The sequence below is a fragment of the Sitodiplosis mosellana genome, unplaced genomic scaffold (genome assembly GCF_009176505.1).
Source record: "Sitodiplosis mosellana isolate CC-2019 unplaced genomic scaffold, AAFC_SMos_1.0 Smas_scaffold_4847, whole genome shotgun sequence".
NCBI classification, from domain to species: domain Eukaryota; kingdom Metazoa; phylum Arthropoda; class Insecta; order Diptera; family Cecidomyiidae; genus Sitodiplosis; species Sitodiplosis mosellana.
The window spans coordinates 6,076-7,712 of record NW_022600089.1 but is presented as its reverse complement, the minus strand read 5'-3'; the positions used below and the strand labels follow the sequence as shown (position 1 = coordinate 7,712).

The window sequence follows — 1,637 nt, the reverse complement described above, 5'->3', positions numbered from 1 at the left end:
TTGATAACCCTGATTTGCTTCGTCACAGGTTAACCATTCGTTTAGCTCTCTCTGATCATCTAGACCAAAAGCAACAGCCGATTGAGCTAGAACTTCGTTTGTCACATCATCACGCTCAACAGTTTCGGTGGCAATTTCATCGGTTGACTCAGGCCACAGTTTGTTCCATGATCTTTTAAGAGTTTCTTCGGAGACTTCATCCCATGCATCAGCTGTGTTGTACACAACATTTTTCATATTGTATGCTTTCCAATATTCGATTATAGAAACAGTCTCTTCCGTAACAAGAGCTTCGATGAATTTCTTTCTGTATCTACGTTTGAATGTTTCGATAACTGATTGGTCCATTGGTTGCACTGAAGAAGTAGTGTTGGCTGGTAAAAATATGCACTTGATGTTTCCATCGTCACTTTGCAACGAACCTGCTTCTGGATGTGTAGGTGCATTGTCTAACAGCAGAACGGCTTTTGGCGGCAAGTTCTTCGATTTCAGTTCTTGTCGGACCAATGGAATGAATACCTTTTTGGACAATTTGAAAGAACGGTTTTAATGTAAAACATACAAATCGTGTCCATGTCGAATATTAATGCTCACCTTTTTGAACCATTCAGCGAATATTTCTTGCTCCATCCATGCACTCTTCTGGCCGCAGTATCGAACGGGTAGCGCATTCATATTCATCCCCTTGAAACACCGTGGTCTCTTTGCTTTACCAATCACCAGCAATGGAAGTCGATGAATCCCGCTCGCATTTGCGCATACCATCACTGTTACTCGTTCCTTCTGCATTTTGAACCCTGGTGCATACTTTTCACTAAGAGACGCGAGTGTTTTTGTCGGTAATGCTTTGAAGTTTAAACCACTTTCGTCAGCATTGTAAACTTGATCGCGGCATAATCCCATTTCATCGATAATTTTAGCAAATTCCTATTTGAATTCCTTAACAACTTCTCCACCGGCGGCGCTTAATTTTTCGCCTTCTATATTCAGTTCACGAATGTCGTGTCGATTCTTGAAATTGGTCAACCAGCCATCGCTTGCCTTGAAATTCGGATCGTCGTTCAAATTCCTATTGAATTGTAATGCTTTTGCAGCAACAATTGGTCCTGACAATGGAATTCCTTCACTTCTTTTTTGGATAAACCATAAATACACCGCTTTGTCGAGAGCTTCATTTGCTGCTCCTTTCATTGTTTTACGTAGTTTCGTACGACCATCCATTGATTCCATTCGGGAAGCATACATTTCGATTTCAGCAGCATTTCTTTTCAAATCATTGATTGTTGTTCGTGGAACACCAAATTTACTCAAAGCGACAGCAGATGCACCTTTTCTTATTTCACTAATAATTTATAATTTCTTTTCCAACGAAAGAACATTTCTTTTTCGTTTTCGAGTATCCGATGTGCATGGCTGAGGCTCCATTATGTAGCCAAATGAATTTGTGTAAATTGTTTGGAACAACAAATGTAATTTACTCGAGTCGGCTAGCAAAATCAAAGTGATTGAGAGTGCAATCGAACACGATCAATCAAGTCATGAAATGGAATAAGTCACATCATGCAAAGTGAATTTATTTTGTCGAAATTCTATTTTTAGAATCGCGAACGAAAGAGTGTGCCGCTGTTCGCAATCTG

General features: G+C 39.9%; 1 protein-coding gene across 1 annotated transcript; it reads right to left on the bottom strand.

Annotated features, from left to right (window-relative positions):
* Window positions 1-34: 34 nt before the first annotated feature.
* LOC129572372 (jerky protein homolog-like) lies at window positions 35-903 on the bottom strand (the record flags this gene model as incomplete). Its single annotated transcript, XM_055452318.1, has 2 exons — window positions 595-903; window positions 35-519 (listed from the first exon to the last, which is right to left on the bottom strand). Coding segments are annotated over exons 1-2 (794 nt in total), but the record flags the coding sequence as incomplete, so codon positions are not given.
* Window positions 904-1,637: the final 734 nt, after the last annotated feature.